Raw genomic sequence first — 21,416 nt, 5'->3', positions numbered from 1 at the left:
GGGTCTCCTGTTCAAGGGTTAAATGCGAGGAATAAGTTAGCTATCTGACATCAGGTAGAGTGGGGTGGTTCTCCACTGTGGAAGACAGATGATAGACCAGGGGCATGTCTGGCAGGGACTCATGGGCAACTTCCACAGCCCACTGGAATTCAGAGACCAAGAAGGATGAGCACCCCGCATTTACGCTGCTCTCCACCAGCCCCTAGGGCTCACAAACCCAGAGACCAAGAAGGAAGAGCATCCCATTTATTTACGCTGCTCTCCAAGCTCCTCGGGCTCACAAACCCAGAGACAGAGAAGGATAAGCACCCCATTTATTTATGCTGCTCTCTCTCTGCCACCAGCCCCTCAGGTTCACAATCTCATGTAATCCAACACTTCCCACTTCCCAGTTGAGGTAAACACGACTCAGATTCATTTAGGGACTCACCCCACAGATACCATGTTCATTCATGGTGAAGGCAGAATTGAGCTCTTTAACTCCAAAGATGGTCACTGTTCTGACCTTGGGCTGTGGAAGCAACCATATCAAGAGACTCCCCCAGAATTCATCACAGGGGGGTGCCTATGTGAACCAGGGGTTCTCAGGAGCGCCCTGGGTTGAGTGTCCCCCTCCACATCTGTAGTAGAGAGTCCCGGCGGGTGGTGTAGGGTAAATGTTTAATGCGGAACCAGTGTCTGGGAACGATGTTTCCACTTGGTGTGTACAGCTTCTCCCCTTGTCTGCCCAAGAGACTTCGGAGGGCCAGGTTGCCCGACAGGATCTTCTCATAGAATTCCACTCCGCCCTGGGCATAGGCTGCAGACAGAGAGGCTGTGCGGCGGTCTAGCCAGCCTTCCAGGGCGACAGTGAGGGAGTCCTTGGAAAAGGCGTAGGCCACAAAGCTTGCCACTATTGCCACCAAGTTGAAGACAGCTCTAAGGCTCATGGGGCCTCCGTAGAGCCCCAGGGCATGCTTGACACCCACACTTAGTACCCAGGTTCCTGCGAGGCAAGCCGGGGCCGGCAGGCTCTGCAGGGCGGCCACATTGCTCTCCAGGTATACCACCTCTTTGGCTAAGGCAAACTTCTGAGCATTGTGAGACAGGGTCAGGGCGTCTCTCAGCCTGGTGCCTGCTGGGCTCTGCCAGTCCACTCTTTGCCCATGTATGATCACAGCATGGTCGATGGCGGTCACAGAGCCATCCAGGAAGATGGCAGGGATTCCCACCATGGCCCCAGTAGGAAATCTTGGGAAGCCAGCACTCACGGGCTGGAAAGTAAAGGCAGTGAAAGGCTTGTAGCAGTGACCTGAGGGGACACCCATGTCCTGCAGCACCTCTTGGAAGAGCCTCTGGAGCTGAGGGGAAAGAGGAGCCGGCTGGCCCTGGGGCCAGTACTGGTAGAGCCATTGGACTATGGGATCTGAGAAGAGGTGAAATGAGATTTGAACCCCAAACAGGCCCGCACAGGAACCCACCAACAGGCCTGACCTGTGTCTCTGTATAAAGGCTGCGGCCCTCCACAGAGGACCAGCCATGAGTACTGCCTCTGCAGATAATGTAGCCAAGAATAAGAGAAGTCAGCCAGTGGTTCTGTCAGGTTGCAGACTGAGCAGCCTCTGGGGCCACACCGTTCTTAGAGTCTGGGCTCCAGAGCCAGACCACCTGGGGGCTTCACGGAATCAATTCTCCATCTGCCAGGCAGGTGTGTTACAGCGGCCTTGGTGGCTGTGGCAATAAACAGAAAACAAACATTTCAGGGCCTCGCAGTGTCGGGACCATCCTTCTAGCAAAGGCTGTACTAGTTTTATCGCCACGGCTGGACACAGCACTAACCACTCCACAGCCCCACTCCACCCAGCACTCAGCCCACGGTGCATTTCTAACTAAGAATGAACCGTTATGTATAACTCATGAGTACTTACTATATGCTAGATACAGTTCTGAGAGCATAACATATACAGCATATGGGGCTGCATACAGCCTGCACACATCTCTCATATACTTTAGATTATCTCGATACTACTTATAATACCAAATACAACATAACACTACACATAGAGTTAGACTCTGAACTAAATGTCCGCAAGCTCAGTGGGCACGAGCTGCCTTGTATGTTTTTAATTCTTGGCTGACTGAATATGCATCCATGGACAGAGAAGGCTAGCTGTACTAGGAAATACCTGTAATACATATGCATATCCTTAAGGGGATTAGATTCAAGGCCCCCCAAACTCCAAGATCTTCAGATGCTCATCTCTTACAAAAACAGTTTAGTATTTGTAGATTATACACACAGACACACACACACACTCAGACACACATATATATTTCCTTTCAATTTTTTGAGACAGAGTTTTTCCGGTAGCTTTGGAGCCTGTCCTGGAACTCTCTCTGTAGATCTGGCTGGCCTCAAACTCACAGAGATCTATCCTCTCGTCTCTGCCTTCCAAGTGCTGGGATTAACAGCCAGGCCATTACCTATATTCTGTCACCTCTAGATCACTTACAGTACCGATTACAACGCAAATGCTACATGTGTTGTGGTGCTGCATTGCTTAGGGGACGAAAGCCATGCTCAATACCAATGGAAACTTCCCCAAACACGTTTGATTCGCAGCTGGTGGTCTAGATACAAAGAAAAATGCTCATAACACGGGAACCTATACCACAAGGGTTGATTTCCAGCTGTGAAAATAAGCGTCGTTGGGACAGGTTTATTGTCTTGACCTTCAGCATCTCGAATTAAGGGAAAATAAACTCCTGTCAGTCAGGACATGCATTGTGTAGTACTTTGTGTGGCATGTTAGCCACTGATAGTACAGACTCACTATTTGATCACAGGCTGCTTGGGAACCACTGCAAGCGTTTCACTTAAAAAAAAAAAAAGCTGTAGGGCCGGGCAGCGGTGGCCCACGCCTTTAATCCCAGCACTCGGGAGGCAGAGGCAGGCGGATCTCTGTGAGTTCGAGACCAGCCTGGTCTACAAGAGCTAGCTCCAGGACAGGCTCTAAAGCTGCAGAGAAACCCTGTCTCGAAAAACCAAAAAAAAAAAAAAAAAAAGAATATAAAAAAAGCTGTATTCCTGCATATACACGAATAGACCAAAGCGGCCCATTAACTGATTTATTATTATCATACATAGTCAATACTGTTTTGTTTTTTGAGACAGGGTCTCACAGGCGCACTTTTGAACATTCTGGGCACTTTATTTCGTCTGTGACTAAACTAATGCCACTAATTATTCTATTTCTCTTTGGATAAAACTTCATTGTGTTCCTATCTACACAGAGCGTTTGGTAAGCAATGTACTGCTGCAAACAGATCGCAGGGTTCTGAGTCACATCATTTAAGTGACTCTTTCCCAGAGGAAACTGAGGCTAGTTAAGGCGGGGTCCTGCAGACAGCCCCAACTCGCCGGGGTCAGTCTGTGAGCTCCGCGGCTGGCCCAGCAGGGGATGCAGGATTCCGGCTTTAGAAGGGTCCCCCACACCCCTCTGCCCTAACACACAGGCTTCCTACAGCCGGAACCCGACAGCACCCGGAAGCTGCGTGTCGCAGGAGAACGTCCCTGCTCATGGCTACCCGTGAGCGCTCACCTCTGCAGAAGCCTTGGAAAGCGAGACTCCCGCGCCGGACCGGCAGGCGCAAAGCACGCCGGTCTACGGCCTTCGGAGCTGGGGCGTTATGGCCGGGGCGGGGCTTGGTGGGCAGGGCTTAGAGTCACGCCTGGGCTCCGGGTCTGCCTGAGCCTTTCTGGACTCTGAGCTAGGGTTGTATTCCGGCGTCGGAGGAGCTGCCCAGCCACTTTGTCTTCCCGTTCACGTGTCGCGGCCCTATCGGAACTAAGATAGAGACGGTCTGGTCATCTGGTCCTGATTTCACTGTCAGAGCAGATTAAGTATTTGCGCAGTACGCTGGAAGAAGAGCCAAGCTTAGTGAGAAAAGCAAGGCCAGGAAGGTCTGGAATTTGCTACAAAGACCCCCACATTCCAAAAGTCAAGTGACCTTGTGAAGCTTTCAAGAAGTGGGGTATTGACAAGATTAGAGCTAAGCAAGAAATACATACTGGAAGGCACACCCAGCAAAGTGTGGATGCGTGGATAGTACGCGTGGATCCATTCGTGTAAAGACCAGAAGTCAACCTGGGATGTTCCCCAGAAACCAGCCGCCCAGTGTTTGGAGATAGGGTCTCTCACTGTCACCTGGGGTTCAGCAGTTAAACGAGCCTGCCTGGCCAGTAAACCCCAGGAATCTGCCTGCTTGGCCGCCCCTGTGCTGGGATTAAAAGCATACATCCAAACACCAGCTTCTTACGTGGATGCTGGGGTTGAGTCCAGGTCCTCGTGTTTCTGTAGTAAGCACTTTACCAACTGAGCCATTTCATTAATAGTTTGACGAGTTTTCTACAAAACAATCCTGAGGGTGCTTTGGAGTGTGAAAATAATACTCACTATTACTAGAGCTTTAATTACTATTCTGTAGGCTAGGATAATATGTTTAACTGTCTCATAATTTTTAAGCCAAAAAGTCTGTTTATAAATATTACCTTAACACATCCAGGAAATTTTTTGTATTAAGATATTCTACTTGATTTATGGCCAACTTTCACTCAGCCCACAAGCCTTACAGAATATCTTCCTTATTTATATCTCATAATTTTCATCTTTAATTGATCAAATTCCCCGAGACATCTCAAACCACACTTGGATTGAACTGAGTTGGGTTTTTTTTGTTTGTTTGTTTTGATTTTTTTTTTTTTTTGAGACAGGGTTTCTCTGTGTAGTCGTGGCTGTCCTGGAACTCACTCTGTAGACCAGGCTGGCCTCAAACTCAGAGATCCAACTGCCTCTGCCTCCTGAGTGCCACCATGCCCAGCAAGATAAGGATTTTTAGGGTTCAGGAGTAGGGGGTTTCCGATTGGGGGACTTGGCAGGCAAGTAAGTGAGGTTACAGAAGCAGAACATAACAAGTTGGCCATAACAACCTGAAACAGAGACATGCTTGCAAGGTGGTTACAGGCAGTCATCATAAGGCGGTCATAATAGCCCTTTGAAACAAAGACACGGTTTCCATTTCCTGAAACAGGCAGTACAGGACCATTTGTAGTGAAGGTTACAGGTGGGGCATAGCCCTATCTTTGAGAAACAGATTTAATCATAAACAGGAATCAGCCTAGTTTGTCTTTGTGCCTAAGATGGAGGCAGGCTGGCCTACCACTCTGTGTAAGGTGCACAATGTTGGTTACTGGGGGTAGGGTCCTCTGACTACTTTCCATATGCAGCCCAAGGTTTGATTTTTAAAATTTTTATACGTGTGTGGTGTACACACATGTATATGCATGTTTATGTGTGTAGGTGTGCATGTGTATATGTGTATGTGTGCATGCATGCATGTCAAAGATTAAGGCCGATGTCATGTGTCTTCCTCAGTCACTCCCTACATTATATACTGAGGCAAGGTCTGCCACTGAATATAGAGTTTACCAGTCAGATACTCTAGCAAGCCAGTTCGTTTTGAAAAGCCTTGTTTGTACCTGTCATGGTATGGGTTACAGGCAGGCCGCCATGCCCACCAGGCTTTGACATGGGTTCTGGGAATCTGAACTCTGGTCCTCACATTTGGAGAACTAGTGCTCTTCCTGCCAAGGTGTGTCCAAAGCTCTAAGGTTTTGTTTCTACCTCATTTCCTCTAAAGTCTTTTCACACATTGTTTTTAACTACCTACTGAATATTTCAAGGAAGCAAACCAATTTCAGAGACTATCAGACAGACCTGTTGGTCCCCACCTTGCTCAAGGTATAATGAGGTCCTTTAAAGTTAAGCTCTTTCTTAGACAGAGGGTGTAGTTGCCCTGGCTGTGCTCAGGGCAGCTCATGGCTGGACATACTCCATCTCCACCCTGGCCTGCTTGCTCTGTGTGTTTGTGTGTACGTGTATGGAGATCAGAGTCAGAGGTCATCCTCAGATGTAGTTCTTCAGTGTTAAGTCCAGAGCCCTTTCCCATATTTATGTCCATATGCAACAATGCCCTAAACACAGGACTGCGACATAGTAAACTGTTGTTTTCCCATTGGCACAGTGGCTGCACCTGAATCTACTGCCCTTCAGCCGGAAATTTCTGCTCCACAGTTACTGGCCGGCTTCTCAGGCAGCGACCCAGTGGGACTTTTATGCCCTGCCATGTCCACTTCCTGTCACTGCCATCAAATGCAGTTTTAACCAAATCTTTATTGTTCTATTTATCAATAAGACTTGGGAGTCAGAGGCTGGGATGGAAAAGCTCAGAGAGGTTGAGGAGCAACTAGCTTGCCTTCCCTCTTTGCCAGCATCTCAGAAAGAGAGCATCCTTCTGCTCTGTCTAATCAAAAAAGACCACCACACTCAAAGCCCCGCCCTACTACTTCCTGTTCAGCTGTGTGTCTTCCAGACTTCCTCTGACTCTCAATGATTACTTTCTGTCAATATCCTGTTCTGCTCACAGAATTTCTTCTGTAAAGCGGGGACCCTGAAGGACCATCCCATCTTTTGGAATGTTCAGCAGTCATTTCGGATTTCCTGCCTGACTTTGCTCTGCTAAGCCATTGGCTGAAACAGCTTCTTTATTAACCAATAGTAATATAACATATTCACAGCATATAGACAAGAATCTCTTATCATCCCCCCTTTTCTGTTTAAATAAAAAAGAAAGGTTTTAATTTTAACATAGTATAATTACATAAAACAAAACAGGTATCAAGCAAGAATTACAGTTACAGTATTTATATCTACTTTATCTTTTATCATAACTAAGGAAAACTATAATTATAACTATCTATTCTTCAACTCCATCAAAGACCTCAGGATATAATATTGCCTAAGTAATCAGAAAGTGCATTGTAAGCAACTTTAAAAACTCTAGAATTGACAGAGACATCGCTGCCTGGATAGTCACCCAAAGTTCTTCTGTAGCATTAGGGCATCCATCTTTAGCCTACAGGCCCATAGTGTCCAGCAGACATTTCCATGAAGCAGGAAATTTGAAAGGCTGTTTCACCTATCTTGGTAGTTTTTCAGTCATTTTCTTCTGTATCCTGCAGAATGTCTGCCTTCATAGAATTTCTTCTGTGAAGCAGGAATCCTGAAGGACAATCCCATCTTTCAGAATGTTCAGCAGTCATTTTTCTGTGGGTCCTGCATGTCCAGTTCATACCATAAAGCAGTCCAGTCAAGAGCAGTTTCTTGCCCAAATGGCTATCCTTGTCACATTGAAGGCAAATTTTTTTTTAAATTTATTTTTCCATTCAAAAATTTACACTTCCGGCCGGGCGGTAGTGGCGCACGCCTTTAATCCCAGCACTCGGGAGGCAGAGGCAGGAGGATCTCTGAGTTCGAGGCCAGCCTGGTCTACAAGAGCTAGCTCCAGGACAGGCTCTAGAAACTACAGGGAAACCCTGTCTCGAAAAACCTAAAAAAAAAAAAAAATTTACACTTCCTCCCCTCCTCCCATTCCCCTCCCACTTCCCCCTCCCTCTCCTCCCTCCCCCTCCCTCCTTAAGAGAGGGCAGGGAACCCTGCCCTGTGGGAAGTCCAAGCCCCCCTGAAGGCAAATTTCATAATGAGATTCTTCAATGCCCATCAGCCTCTCTGAAGTAACTGGTGCTGCCAGAAGCAGACGTGTCTCACTGTTGAGAAAAGTCTACGTTTTTTAAACATTTTAAATACCATGTTCTGTAAGTCTATAAAAGGGTTAACAAATACCTATCCATCTGAAATATATCTCTGTACATCTAGAAAACTTAACTATCATGACTACAGTTTGCCTATTATAGATGGCTATTAATCCATAATTTTTAATTATATATTACATTTTTAAATGAGCTGCACAAACACAATACCTTAACCAAGAGCAGAAATATACATATAACAAAATTGACCTGAACTTTGTATCAATAAACCAAGATCTATACCAATGCAAAGTATTTATCTCTTTAGAATATCCCCTTTTAAATGTAAACAAACGTTTATAAACAATCATTTAGGGAATTTGGGCATTGTTCCTAGACTACTTCCTGTTGATTGGGGGTGCTGTTAATCAGGTCTTTCATGGGATATCCTATGTAGTAGGTCCCTCTCAGCCAGCAGTCCCGAAGCTGTCTTGAATGGGCCATTGCTCCATGGGAGTCTTTGTTTCATCAAACCATATTAGCTGATAATGAATCCACAGATTTCTATACTTTGTGGAAACAAAAACAGAACCTTTTTTCCAAAACAACATATCCTTAGACCCAAATTTTGAAGTCAAATACCTTTATGTTGATTTAACTTAGCAGCCCCTAGGATCAAATATCACTCTGCAGTCAAAAAATTTAATAATAAAAAACATAATCCAGGCTTTCTGTGTATATTCCATCGTTATGTGGCTTATCTTTTTTTACTCCTTTAATCTATGATTGTCTGTACTTTTTTATATTACTGCTATTGTCTCTTTAAAGACTTTATTTTTAAAACCTATTTATTTTTATAAGTCTATACTCTTTTTCTTCTATCTCCTAAGCCTACATATATTTCTCCAATACTGTGATTTATTTAGAGGTCTTTTTCATCAGAATCTGTCTTTATTGCATATCTGCAATCATTTTCTGATCAGGACTGCTTCTTAAAATGCTAAGCAGCATAGCTAGGACTAAGGCTGCTTTGCCTTTTGGGCCCACCGAGTTCAACATGGCGGAGGTGCCTTCACTGCCAGCTCTGTGCCAGCTCTGTGAGCCATGCTCACTGCCCCAGCTCCAGGGACACAGCGGGTATATGTTGCCATCAAGCAATTTGTAACACACTGCTCACAGACCTCATTTAACTGCTCCATAGCTGGACCTCCCAACAGAGACAGAGCCATTTGCTCCACCAGCAAATGTCAGGAAGTCAATTCTTAAAGAAGCCATACCTCTGCATGCCACCAGAAAACAGAGCCTATCTGAAAATATGTGACTACCAGGAAGCTCCAGTTGACTTCCATTTTTGTGGGTCTATAAGTCCATTTTTTTAAAGCTTTCTTAGGCTTTATATGGAAATTCTTTCCCCATGTTGGTGCCATTTTGTAAACAGAGACTGTTTGTTCATTTCCTGGCCACCCAGACCCAAATAATCACACAAAAACTATATTAATTACAATACTGTTTGGCCAATAGCTTAGGTGTATTTCTCACTAACTCTTACACCTTAAAGTAACCAATTTCTATTCATTTTTGTATTGCCACGAGGAAGTGGCCTACTGGTAATGTTCTGGTGTCTTTCTCCTTCAGCAGCTACATGGCGTCTCCTTGATTCTGCCTAATTTTTCTCTATATTGCTGTTCAGATTTCCTGCCTGGATTTGCACTGCTAAGCCATTGGCTGAAACAGCTTTTTTAATTAGCCATATTTATTATATTACCATATTAGCACCATACAGAAGGGAATCCTACCTCACAAGGTTGATTTTATTTAATTAATGAAAAGGCAAACTTGGGGTTCACAGTGTGATAGAATATTCCACAACAGTAAACAGAGGAACTGTTATCAGGTAAACAAACTTTAAGACAGGTTTCTGTTTAAAAGAAAAGCAGATCTCCTAAAGTGGGTTCCTGTTTCCCATGAACCACCTTCATCCTCCAGAAACTGTTACTAGGAGCCCACCAGGAGACCACTCAGACACAGTTTATAGCATTTGAAAGTCTTTGTACAGCTGGCTGGTACAACACTCAGGTATTGCAGGACCCAAGTGTAGGATTGAGTGTTTAGGGTAAGGGGCTTTTACAAGCAAAAACCATATCCTGGTATCTCACTTGGCAGCTGTGGGGAGGTTTGCACAAGTTGACAGTTTAACAGAAGCGAAGAAGTAGCTGGGGCATCTTGACTGTGGGTTCCTAGAATAGAGCTGGGTAATTTTTCATGGGATTCTCCATCAAGGTGATCAAATTTTAGTTACACCTGACATGACTTCAGCAAGAATATAGGATGGAGGAAGCTCTGAACCATCTTCCCTGTCACAGAACCTCCCTTGACCTTCCCCCAAAGGTCAACTACATTGGACAAGGACACCTTGTTCCTGTTGAGTTTCAAACCCCAGACAAATGGCTGAGGTACCTATGTAACATATCAAAGGACCTGACTGCCAGGTTCTCCCAGCATCCCCCTGTCCCTATCTGTTACAGGGTGTGGCTGGCATATTCTGCCCTCCACCCTGAACTCTCCAGCCCAGGGACTGAGCTGCCCTTCCCCCAGAGGCTCTTCCCTATAGAACCCAGGCATTTTGGTTACCGCCATTCTTATATCTTTGGCCTCCTGGCTGCTGCTTACATGGCCCAGCTCTGGTCATGTGTACTCTGGACTCTCCCCGATGTCCCCACCTCTGACTATTCTCTCCCATACATCTACAACAAACTTTCTCCTCCACCCCCCCCCCAGGAGCAGTCATATCCTTTCCTTTTTAATTTTTAAATTCAGTTCCCACCCTTTATCAGCTCAGATCCCTAACCTGCTGATTATCTTACAGAATCTGTTTGCTTTTCTGGCAGTTTGCTCTTCCTCCACCCCCCAACAGATGGCTGTTAGGTTTCCATCACTCAGTACTTTGGCAAAATGTCTAGTCACCCCCAAACGCTAGCACTTCTGGATTCCAGGGCCACACACGTGCCATCAAGTGCTCAGGCCATTTACATAGCCACCCGGGGCCCTCAAGCCCTACACGATATATGTACAGCATGGTCGGTCATGTGATCTACGTATGATGCAGCTACAGCTATGTAAGGCCCTGTGCATATGTGCTAAGCAACCTTTAAAAGCTGGACATGCCTGCTCCGTGCTCTCTCTTTCCATCTCTTTCTGAAGTAACTACTGCCTCCCTCTCTCCCCCCTCTATCTCTTTCTGTCTATCTCTCTATCCTCTCCCCCATCTATCTCCTCTTTCTCCCTCTCTCTCTTTCTGTCTCTCCCTGCACCAACTTCCTCAGGCCTGCACACACTTCTATCTTTCTCTTAATAAACTCTTAAAGTGGGGTTTGTTGTGTTTCATGATTTTTTCTTGCTCGTGCCTGGTAATTTCATTGGTGCCGAGACTCCTGCCTCCTCCTTCTGGGGACGGGACCCTGGACTGGGTTTCTCCACAACAACGTGCATTCCATTTGCCTAGCTGCCAACTCCTATGTACACCATCAGCTTCAGTCAGTGAGTTTTTCCCTTCTGGTCAGCTTAACCTGAGGATCTGACTATTGTACTCCCGACAACCCTCTGGTATTCCTAGAAACGGGGGGGGGGGGAGATGCCCCCAACTATGGCCTTCAAGGCTACCATTGAGCCCTTCACTGACATTCACCTCTGGTTGTTCCCCAAGGCTGAAGACTGAGATTTGGCACTGCCACTGCCACTGTTCTGTTTTTCTGTCCTTTTTTGGACCACTTGGAAATCATCCTATTACTGCTGTTCAGACTTTTTGCCCTCTTGGACTGCTTGGAGTGGCCCTTTTTGGCCCCCAATTCCTGTACCGATGGGTCTTGAATGGGCTTGGCCTAGCTCTCAACTCTTGCACTATTCTGGAGAAGTCTGATTAGTTGCCTTTGGGTTTTCACCTTTCTCACATTTTTAGCCATGGGAAATAAACACCCCAAAACTATTGGTCCAACCTCCTCCTGGGATGTCTTTTAAAGACCCTAAAATCTCAAACCTTAATGCCTTACTTACAGATTCCCACACTTGTCCACCTTTGTTCTAAAAAATGGCTTAAGTACCCTTTAGATAAAAACCTAAAGTGGCCGCCTAATGACACCTTAGATCCCGATATTCTGTGGGAGCGTTCTAATATTGTCAGTGCACAGGCATATGGAAAGAGTGTCCTTATATCCAAGCCTTTTTCTATCTAAGTTCTAAGCCTTTATAAGCCATTATATACCTAATATAGATATAAATAATTTGGATTTATATGAATCTTGGTTTACTGATACTAATTTAAGGTCAATCTTATTATATGTATTTCTGATATTGATTAAAGTATTATGAGTGTGTAGTTCATTTAAAAATGTAATGTATAATCAGGAAATATAGGTTGTTAATGGATAATGATCGATAATAGTCAAGCTTGTAGTCATGTTAATTAGATCTTCTAGATATATAGAGATACATTTCAGTTACTTAGGCATTCTTCATATCTTCCAAAGACTACAGAATATGGCATTTTAAATGTTTTAATAACTTAGGGCTTTTCATGACAATGAGACACGTCTGCTCCTGGCAGCACCAATCTACTTCAAGAGGAAGATGGGCATCAAAGAGGATCCTTATGGAGTTTGATAGCAATTTGGGCAAGAAACTGCTCTTGCCTGGACTGTTGCATAAACTGGACACAAAGAACCCACAGAGAGAGGACTGCTGGACTTGCCTAAAGGTGAGATGGTCTTTTGGGGTTCCTGATTCATAAAAGAGTCTGTGAGACATTTTGCAGGACACAGCAGATAGTGACTGAACTGCCTTTGAGATTTCTTGCTTCATGGAAGTCTGCTGGATACTATGGGCCTGTAGGCTGAAGATGGATGCCCAACAGTACAGAGGAACTTTTGGTGACTGTCCAGGTAGCAAGATGTCTCAGTCATTTCTAGAGTTTTGGAAGTTGCTTACTTCTTGTTCACCTAGGTAATATTGTGTCCTTCTGGAGTCTTTGATGGAGTTGAAGAATAACTAGATAGTTATAGTTTTCCTTAAAAGATAAAGTAGATATAAATATTGTAACTGTAATTCTTGATTGATAACTGTTTTGTTATATGTAATTTTACTATGTTAAAGTGAAAGTCTTCCTTTTTTGTTTAAACAGAGAAAAGGGGAATTATGTAGGTGGGTCTTCTATCTATCTGTTGCTTTCATTGGTTAATTAATAAAGAAAACTGCTTGGCCTGATATGTCAGAACATAGGTAGGAGGGGAAGACAGAACAGAATGCTGGGAGGAAGAAGGCAGTGAGACAGTCACCATGAAGCCAGCCACCAGGTCAGACATGCTGAATCTTTCCCGGTAAGCCACCACCTCATAGTAATACACAGATTACTAAATATGGGTTAAAGCAAGATGCGAGATTTAGCCAGTAAGAGGCTAGAGCTAATGGGCCAAGCAGTGTTTAAATGAATACAATTTGTATGTTGTTATTTCGGGTGTAAAGCTAGCCATGTGGGAACCGAGCGGGATGAAAAGCAGGCCTGCTCACCTCATCACTACAATTACCTGCTTACATGTTCCTGGCTGTGCCTTCTCAGCCAGAGGAACACCTCACTTCTGCACTGGACCCTGCTAATGAACCTCCATCTTTCCAACCTCAGCAGACAGCTCCTTCTATCTCTCCAGTTCTCTCTCTCCTGCAACCAGCTGCTCTGTCAGCCCTCTGGATCCCTCCTTCTCTCCAGTGCCATGCTGTGGCAGTTACCCAACTCTAGCACCCACTTTTGCCCCTCCTTTCACATGCTCATGTGTTGCTAAAGGATCCCAGTGAGAGGTAGCCAGTGTGGATGTGCTGGTCAAGGCACACATTCCTTTCTTGATGTCAGAACTCTCTCACATAGAACAAAAACTGGGTTCTTACACATCTAATTCTACCTCTTTCATAAAGCAATTCCAATACATCACCCATTCTTATAGTCTCACCTTTCATGATATTTTATGATCCTATCTAATAACCTACTTCCTGTGGAGCGTAGGAGAGTTTGGGAGCAGGCCAGACTACATGTAGATGAGGTTCACCAGGCTAATGCAGCAACCCCTCAGGGGCAGAGGTGGTCCCCATGCAGGATCCACACTGGGATTGTAACACACCAAGTGGTATTTTAGCTAGAGACCAGTTTATGACTTGTCTTCTGGTAGGTCTCTGTAAGGCTTCCCTCAAGCCAGTAAACTATGATAAACTCTTAGAGGTTCTTCAGGTTACAAAGGAAAATCCATCTTCAATTTTAGAACACCCCACTAAAGCTCTGTTACAATATGCTAACCTAGACTCAGAGACCCCAGAGGGCAGACCGTTCCTTATGACACACTTTTTTTTTTCCTCAGAGCTTCTCTGACATTAGGGCTAAATTAAGCATCTGGAGAAGGGCCCTTTGACCCCACAGGTCTTAGAGTTGGCTTTTAAGGTATACCATACAAGAAATGACAAACTCATAATCCTAAGTGTCAAATGCTACCCATGGCCACCTGACTGGCCAAGGTGACTGGTCGTACTGTCCATGTTGTCTGTGCCACTCCCCTGCACCCTGAGGCTCAAAGAGGCCAGTGTTTCAAATATGGTAAAACTGGGCATTGGGCCTGAGCGTGTCCTAACCCTCATGGACATGAGATCATGTCTGAGGTGCCATAGGTCAGGGCATTGGGTCAATTGTCCTTGTGCACATTGTGGCATGGAGACATCAAACCCAGACAATTCCCAAACTGATCTTCTAGGTCTGGTCATGGATGATTGAGGCTGCCCAGGCTCCTTTGACCCAACCACAACAGTCATCTGTAATAGGAGCCATGGGTAAATATCATGGTATCAGGATGGCCCATATCCTTTCTCTTGGACACCAGAGCCACATACTTGGTACTGAGGGAGTTTGGGGGACCTACCTTTCCTTCTAGTTTCCTATTGTTGGGGTAGGGGGACAGTCTTATCTACCTCAGCAGACCCCACCACTTAATTGTATTTTTAGGGGTATTTATCTCACTCATTCATTTTTAGTCATACCAACCTGCCTGGTACCTCTTATGGGAAGAGTTTTTTAGCTAAAGTGGGAGCTTCCATTTCATTTGCTCTTTCCATTCGCCTCACCCCAGACTCGCCAATAGCTCATCTCCTCCTCCTCCTTGTCTCCCAACCTCCCAGTTCCAACGTGTCATTTCCTTTGCCAGCCTCTCAGGTGGACCCCAAGTCTGGGACACCTAAATCCCCTCTGTTGCTAAACATCATTCTCCCATTGTCATCCAATTACAGGATTCTACCAGGTACATTACCCAAGCTCAGTACCCCCTCTCTCTCTCCAGAGCCTTAGGGGACTTAAGCCTATCATCTCTGACTTTCTAAGAAAAAAAGCTACTTTGCCCCACCTCTTCTCCCTTTAACACCCCTATACTTGCTGTTAAAAAAAGCCTAATGAAAGCTATCGCCCAGTTCAAGCCCTCCGGCTCATTAATTTTGCAGTGGTCCCCCTTCATTCTGTAGTATCTTAAACCCTTATACACTTCTTTCCACTGTCCCTCCAGGAACCTCCCACTTCCCAGTTCTAGATCAAGGATGCTTCTTTTCTCTATTCCTCTCAGCTCTCAATCTCAAGATATCTTTTCTTTCACCTGGACTGACCCTGACACTCACCTCTCCACACAGCTCACCTGGACCATCCTTCCCCAGGGATTCTGGGACAGCCCACAACTATTTGGTCAGACTTTTGCTTCTGATCTACTCTTATTGTCTCTCCCCAAGTTTAAACTCATACGGTATGTAGATGATATTTTACTTTGCAGTCCATCCTTAGAGATAAGCCAAAATAATACCTCTGCTCTTTTAAATTTCTTGTCCAAAAGGGATATAATGTCTCACCACCGTACTCACCTCTCCTGCACCAGGAACTCCATATGCTCTCCTTTCCGATTCTCCCTTTTTTCCTCTTTCTCCTATCTGCTTTACCAATTTCTCTGTATCTCCAATGTCATACTTAAATTTCCAGTTCACCATTCAGTTGTTGTTACAGGGACCATAATTAGGCACAAGGTGAGAGGTGCAAAGACTGTCAGATACCCAGGTGGTAAGAAACAGTAACAATTAGGGGCACTCACATCCCCAGTCTCCAAAGGGAGGCTCACAAAACCGATTTTAATATAACAGGTTTATCACTGACTACAGCAGTGCCTCCTGGACATTAAGGTAAAACCATGATGCTAAAAGAAACAAGTTCCTTAAGGTTTGCTTCAGGTAAAACACTAAAAGGTCTAATAATTTCCTCTCCCTCCTCTCTCACTATACAACTATACATAATCTTTTAATCCAACACTATACCATTGTAATCATAAGCTTTTAATGTATCTAACTTTATCTCTTTTTACAAATTTAAACATTCTTATAAACTCCAGAGAGCCAAATTGAACCCACCTGAACAGACCAGACTTGCCCAGGAAAGTATCATTAGTATCATTTAATTCTTCCCTGGTCTCAGGACCCCTGGGAAACTCCCTCCTCTATCTCAGGAACCCTGGGAAAGCCCCCATCCATCTTCCATCTTGGGACTCTCCTCCCTCAATCACTAGGACCTAAAATTTTTCTAAATATAATCTTTCCCAGTACTGACTCTGTTGTATGTGTGTTTTGTGCAGTGGCATGCCTTTGATATGGCCCACCAAAGCATCCACTTTGCCAAATTCCTGTTCACTGTGTATGTGTGTTTGTGTATGTATACATGTAACTTAAATACACCTATGTTTAGTGATAAATGTTATAATTGTCTGTTCATTGTATCTCATTCAAGACTACAAAGCAGAAAGTCTCATGTTTTAAACTGGTATGTACTTTTAAGTCTCTTACAAAAATACTTTATGTTTAATCCAGTCCTGCTTTACCTGTTAAGTTGATAGCCAGTACAGTCAATCTCAGTCTCAGCTTTCTAGGCAGATTCTATACTGTAGTTATAACTCATCTATACCTGGTAAACAACTCTCAACTGCTCAGAGATCTGGGGTATATGGCATTTAAATGCTTAATTATTAAAGAACTTTTCATAACAAAAAATGAAGGTAGGCTCCTAGCAGCAGCACTCTATATCCTCCAAAGAAGACAGAAGACAAATGGGCACAAAACAACATCCAACTGCAATTTGCTTCAACTGCCAAGCACTGACCACTGGGAAAAACTGCCTTTCATCTAAACTGAAGATCTCCAGAAGTGGACAAATTGCTGGAATCAACAGCCTAGATGCTCAGGTCAAGGTAGGCTTGTCTTCCTACAGATTTCTTAGCCCACAGGATCTTCTGGAGCCTGGCAGACCTGTGCTAAACAGCAAAAGGCAAATATGACCCTCAGCAACCATAGAGGACCCTGAGGAGTAGCTCTAGGTCCCAGCCAAGTAAGTTCTCTGTCATTTTTAAATCAATAACTCAAGTAAAATTTTTATTCTTCTCAGAAATCTCTGATGCAGTTTGACACCTGAGAGGTTTTGTTAGTTTAAAAGGATAACATCACCAAACAAATTTCAGCAAAATAAAAGCATGTGCCTGAAAGTTACAAAGGTGTGAGGAGAAGTGCACATTATCAAATTTCTCTCTCTCACTGCCTTTCATAATCTTAAAAATACTTTCATTATACAAAATATCTGTCACAGTCATTCTGACATAAATATGCTACTGTTTATAAAATGCATATGTTTAAAACTTATGTTTTCATAAAACCAAAAATTCTTGTGAGTTTCAGGGAGCTGAATTGAAGGATCCACCTTAAACAGGTCAGATACACCCCTCTCAATTCTCTGGTCCTAATTTTTTTTCCTGAACTTAACTGTGTTTTCTGTTCTGCCAATACCTTAAACAGGTGTAAGAGACAGCAGACATTTCTATACCACAAACACTGGGTAGGAACAAAGAGTCCAGCTACCTCAAAGTAACCAGTACCCAGCTTTCTCAGGATCCCCCCTCAGAAGATGCCCACAAATAAGCAGGAAGCAGTCTTGAGAATCTGCTTCTCCAATTCCTTTAACCTGTTGTGCCTGACCTCCTGCCTTTTTATTATAAAAAAAAAGAGATGGGAATGTAATGGTCTGTCCTTGGTGTAGGAGGTTCTTCTGTCTATGTGTTGCTTTCATTGGTTAAATAAGAAACTGCCTTGCCCTCTTGATAGGGCAGCACTTAGGTAGGCAGAGTAGACAGAACAGAATGCTGTGAAGAAGGGCAGGGTGGCAGATGCCATGGTTCTCCTCCCCCAGATGGATGCTGGCTAGACTCATGCTGGTAAGCCACAGTCAAGTGGTAATACACATTAATGGAGATGGGTTAAACTAATATTTGAGAGTTAGCCAGTAAGAGGCTAGAGATAATGGGCCAGTCAGTGTTTAAATGAATACAGTTTCTGTGTGATTATTTTAGGTGTAAGCTAGCTGGGAGCTGGGACAAAACAAAGGGACCCCCTCCTACAACATGCCCTGTCCCTTTAAGAGACAAGCCCTGCCTACTCCATCCCTTGTCTACTGACAAGGCAGGCAGATCTTCCTTCTGCTTGCAGCCTGAGCCCATTCCTTTCTGTCTCTCTCCCAAAGAGGCAGTTTCTGTCGCTCTCCCTTCTCCCCACTTCTCCTTTTCCCCCTTCTCTCTCTGTCTCTCTCTCTCTGCCTCTCTCTCTGCTCTTCTCCCTCCTCCTCTTCCCTTTCCCTTTACTCTTCATAACACACTAAATAAATATCCACCCTCACTCTGCATGGCATGCCTATACGTCTAGGTCTCTCACATGCCATGTGGCTTCCTGCCTGAGACCTGGCTGCCTTCGTGGCCTGCTGTGGTCTTGTGACCCACTGCCTGCTGCTGCCACTTGGGGACCTGCAGCATTTCTGCCACTGTACTCCTTGGGGACCTGCATCATTTTGTTTTTATCATTATACCTCCCCCCAACTAGTTGGACCCTCCTGCTCCTTCAAGAAGTTCAAAGCAGATCAGAGCATGTTTAGATAGCTATTGCATACCAATCAGCCACCAACCCTAAATTAGGGGAGGAAGACCCTTCAAAGACTTTACTTGAAAGAAAAAAGACTCATATATGATGTGGTATGTGGGAGATCTACATCTGTGTTTCCAGGCCATGGACACACGTTTTTGGCTCCAGAATAATCTGTTTTTGTAGGACCCAGCCCTGACAAGCTCAAAGAGGCCTGAGTCTCAGTAGTTTACCCTAAGAAATTACCTAGCTCCAAGAAAGACTACAAACTAAGAACACCCAGGCATCACACAGGGACAGACCATCCAAAGGAAATTCCTAAGGTTCCAACAGTTGTAGATAGATCACCTTCCAGCACACACCCATTGCTTTTCTACAGGACACCCCTAGACAAATGTCAGCCAATCGGGGGTCCTGAACCTTAGAAATTCCTCACCCCCACCTTTGCTACTATAAAAACCCAACCCTAACTGAGCTTGGAGCTCTCTGATCACTGCAATATGATGGACACATGGAGAGTCCAAGTTTGCAAACTTGTGTGAGAATAAAGGCTCTTTGCTTTTACATACAGGACTCGGTCTCCTAGTTGGTTTTGGGGGCCTTTGTGATCTGGGCATAATAGTTTTATTACTTTGATGAGAGAGCTGATTTTCTGTTGATAGTGGCCAGACCTGGTTCATGGGGGCACAGGCAGTGATCCCCAAGTTTTGCAACATTTTGTAAAAAATACTTCAGCAATTAAAAGTCCTTGAGCTATAACTAATCTGAAAGGAGAGAGGTTACTCTTGAGATCTTCAGTTCTCTAGCTCCTGAGTGTAATGGTCTGCCCTGTCCCTTTAAGAGACAAGCCCTGCCCACCCCTTCCCTGGTCTGCTGAGGCAAGCAGATCTTCCTTCTTCTTCCAGCCTGATCTCTTCCCTTTCCATTTCTCTCCTGAAGAGGTAGCTTCTCCTCTCCTCTTCCCCTCCTCTCTCTCTCTGTTTCTCTCTGTTTCTCTCTCTGTTTCTCTCTCTGTTTCTCTCTCTGTTTCTCTCTGTTTCTTTCTCTCTCTGCCTCTCTCTGTTCTTCCCCTTCTCCCTCTCTCCCTTTCCCCTCCATAACCCACTAAATAAATACCCACTTTCTCTGCATGGTGTGCCTGTTTCTGTCTCTCATGCACCACGTGGGGACCTGCTGCCCCTCATGGCCTGCTGCCTGCTGCCACCACTGCTGCCACTCATGGAATGGTGCTGTTTTATTTTTACATTACACCAAGTCTTAGGAAACTATAAGGTTCCGAGTTCAACAACACACACCGATGGTGTTTATTTCTTGTGGCCAAAGAGACAGTGAGGAAAGGGTTTGGGACTTCCCAGGGAGTCAAGTTGTCTATAATAAGGCTTTGGGGAAATGGCATGGAGTGTTTCATGAGAAGCACTTTTGCTAATGTGTAACTAGGTGATGGGGAGATATGGAGGATGGATGCACTCCCTTAACATCTGGCCTCCCTCATGCCTGAGTCTGGCAACCTGAGCTCTGTAAACCTCCTGGGTGCCTGTCATTCTCAGGACTCTTGGCACCCGAGGAGTCTGTCTACAGACTCACAGGCTCTGAGAAGAGTGGCCGTGTCTCTCTGTAGCAGCAGGGATTCTGAATCAACTATGAGGATGGGCATGGGCACAGGAGGCTCCAGATGGGCTTAACTTGAACAACATCTGGTCTGGAACCTAGCTTTTCTTCTCTGGAGTCCTGGTACTGGACACTGGCTGCCTGGTACAGATTCACAGACAGACTCTCCCTACTGTACAGGTTAGTGTGGCCTGATTAGCCCCTAGTTTAAATCTAACAGGAAAGGTGTGATAATGTTAGTAAGCACGAGAGAAAGAGAACTGCCAGATCTCCAGAAACAAGTGTTGCACCCGAGATTCCCAGTCACTCAGTCATGATGCCAATCCTTGTTCTAGCCACTGTCCCCACAAAACTGGCCAACGGATTCCAGAGAAACTCTGAATATCACAATGAGTGCACTGAAGGAACTTTTCCCATTGTATGGATTTCAGGATAAAACATGTGACGTTTCCCTACCTCTTTTCATCCACAGGAGATCTGAAGGAGGGGAAAAGCTCTTCAAACCATCTGAAAGGTGATTTGGTTCACATAGAAACTGAGGTTAGAACATTCAAGTCAAGAGATGTATTTCTTGTAACATCCGCTAGAGGGCACAGAAACCCCAACACAGCCAAATGCAACCATTCCTACTGCAGTAGGAAGGTCAGAAAACCTGGGAGTGAAATAAAAGAAATTGGTGCCTACTTATAGGTGGGTAAACTGAGGCAGACACAAGCATACACTGACATGTGAACAGATTCAAGTTCATAGAACAAAGCCTGAGCCAGAGAGGCACTGTGAGGTTAATCTTGAGGTTCCACTTGATGGGATCCATGTCTTTAAGGGAGTTTCCAGGCCAGGCTAATAGAGGTGGAAAGACCCCCATGACTGTGACTGACACAGCTCCATGGGCTGAGACCCGGGTTGGATGGAAAAGAGAAAGTGGACTGAGCACTAGCGCCCGTCTCTCTCTGCTTCCTGACCGTCGGTGCAACGCAAGCAGCAGCCGCACACTCCTGCCTCGGTGACGATGGTACCCTGGCACCGTAACCCAGAACAAACTCCTCCTTAAGCTGCTTTTGTCACAGCAATGAAAAAAATGACGAACACAGTTATGAACGCAATGTTGAGAACCTGGGAGAAAGGGGACGAGGCAGTAGAACCAGCCAGAGGCTTCGGAACCGACGGCTGGAGCTGC

General features: G+C 45.0%; 1 protein-coding gene across 1 annotated transcript; it reads right to left on the bottom strand.

The window, feature by feature from the left end:
- Nucleotides 1-297: 297 nt before the first annotated feature.
- On the bottom strand, nucleotides 298-3,643 carry Tmem177 (transmembrane protein 177). The gene is made up of 2 exons (XM_038349619.2): nucleotides 3,582-3,643; nucleotides 298-1,710 (listed from the first exon to the last, which is right to left on the bottom strand). The coding sequence occupies exon 2, from the start codon at nucleotides 1,518-1,520 to the stop codon at nucleotides 585-587; it is 936 nt and encodes a 311-aa protein (XP_038205547.1). The 5' UTR covers nucleotides 1,521-1,710; nucleotides 3,582-3,643; the 3' UTR covers nucleotides 298-584.
- Between the last annotated feature and the right edge of the window lie 17,773 nt (nucleotides 3,644-21,416).

This window comes from Arvicola amphibius, chromosome 12, assembly GCF_903992535.2.
Source record: "Arvicola amphibius chromosome 12, mArvAmp1.2, whole genome shotgun sequence".
In the NCBI taxonomy this organism is placed as follows: Eukaryota; Metazoa; Chordata; class Mammalia; order Rodentia; family Cricetidae; genus Arvicola; species Arvicola amphibius.
This window is presented reverse-complemented; position numbering and strand designations above follow the sequence as displayed.